Source organism: Cyprinodon variegatus, unplaced genomic scaffold (genome assembly GCF_000732505.1).
Source record: "Cyprinodon variegatus isolate N-32 unplaced genomic scaffold, C_variegatus-1.0 Scaffold259, whole genome shotgun sequence".
In the NCBI taxonomy this organism is placed as follows: domain Eukaryota; kingdom Metazoa; phylum Chordata; class Actinopteri; order Cyprinodontiformes; family Cyprinodontidae; genus Cyprinodon; species Cyprinodon variegatus.
In genome coordinates this window covers 994,193-995,653 of record NW_015150712.1, presented here as the reverse complement: position 1 = coordinate 995,653, position 1,461 = coordinate 994,193, and the positions used below count along the sequence as shown (strand labels likewise).

General features: G+C 40.5%; 1 protein-coding gene across 1 annotated transcript in view; it reads left to right on the top strand.

The window, feature by feature from the left end:
• LOC107089636 (CD82 antigen-like) overlaps positions 1-1,370 on the top strand; it is a gene marked incomplete at its 5' end in the record, with an annotated part of 17,196 nt that extends 15,826 nt beyond the window's left edge. The window contains one exon of the mRNA XM_015382533.1: positions 564-1,370. Within this exon, the coding sequence (XP_015238019.1) occupies positions 564-641 (78 nt within the window). The remainder of the gene's footprint in view (positions 1-563) is intronic.
• Between the last annotated feature and the right edge of the window lie 91 nt (positions 1,371-1,461).

Below are 1,461 nucleotides of genomic sequence, written 5' to 3'. Positions count from 1 at the left end.
AAGTCAGAATTCTGAGAAAAAAAGTCAGAATTTTGAGATTAAAGTCAGAATTCTGAGAAAAAAGTCAGAATTCAGAGAAAAAAAGTCAGAATTCTGAGATTAAAGTCAGAATTCTGAGTTTTTTTCCCACGTTAAACTGAAATAAAATGTAAAAATCAGCAAACTTTTTTTTTTTTTTCAGTGGCCCTAATCCTCTTCCATAGTGGCTTGTATATGTACAAATCATGCAATTTAGCTTCTGCGGCTTTTATTCAGGTGCGGCTTATAGTCTGAAAATTACGGTACTTCAGGCAAACGCTGTTCTGAATCGTCGAGATGCGACAGGGGCTTTAGTATAAGTTTTAATAGTTTTAATATCAGGAAAAAGCACATTTACACTTTACTACCATATCTGCTACTTAAACAATAGACATATTTTAGTAAATCAGGAAAAAATAGCCTATAGTCAAATTTATAGAAAAAAAAATTTGTGTCTGAAGAAATATTCCCAGAATTTTACTGTTTCTTGACTGATGTTTTGATCATTTATCTGAAGATAAATCTGCTAACTCCATTTGCTGCAGCTTCTGGGAATGATCCTCTCCATGTGTCTGTGCAAGAGTGTCGTCCGGGAGGATTACAGCAAAGTACCGAAGTACTGAGCCGAGCACAGAGCCAGCCAGACGTTAAACACAGACGGACGCTCTTTCCCTCTCTCTCCTCCATGCACCAAAGCTCTCACGCATATTAAGACGGCTGTCTTCAGCAATTGAGGTTCTCGTGTCTTTGACAGCTGTGCAAAAAAGCCTCACTCCCTCAGCCAGCGTGTCCCTCTGTCAGACACAGCTCTCACTCAACACGTTGAATATTTAATATTCTACAATTTGATGGGTTTCACATTATGTATTTTCTTAAAAGGTTTTTAAGAATTTCCTGATTAAATACCATGCAAACGTCCTTGTAGGTTTTAGTGGTTTTGCTGCCGCCTCGGCCGACCTTGGCGAAGCATTTTAGTGACATTTGTTGAGCTGTTTTTTAGGCAGGCAGATGGCAGGGAACCAGAGAGTGTGTTTGTAGGCCCTATGAAGGATTACTGCCTCCCTGTGATCATGCACCTGGTATTTTAATGCCGAGTAAGGGTTCTGTTTAGGGCCGCAGCGATGGAGGTCTTTGGCTCCGTACGGAATCAGCTCTCTGCCCCCAATAACCCTGACATTAGCCTCCACTGACCCCTCCTCCTCCTCGATATTGTTATCCATCATCCTCTCAATCTTACGGAGTCCCTCTGATGACATGGTCAAAAAAAATGTTTAATTGTGGCCACAAAGTAGTATTTCGTGCGCATGAAGTAGTATTTCGTGGCCACGCAATAAGTTTAACGTGCGCACGAAATACTAATTAATAATATTAATATCATTCCTGGACAACTGGGTAAGCAAATCGAGCGCGCCTTTTTTTTGCTAATAAGTATTTCGTGCGCAC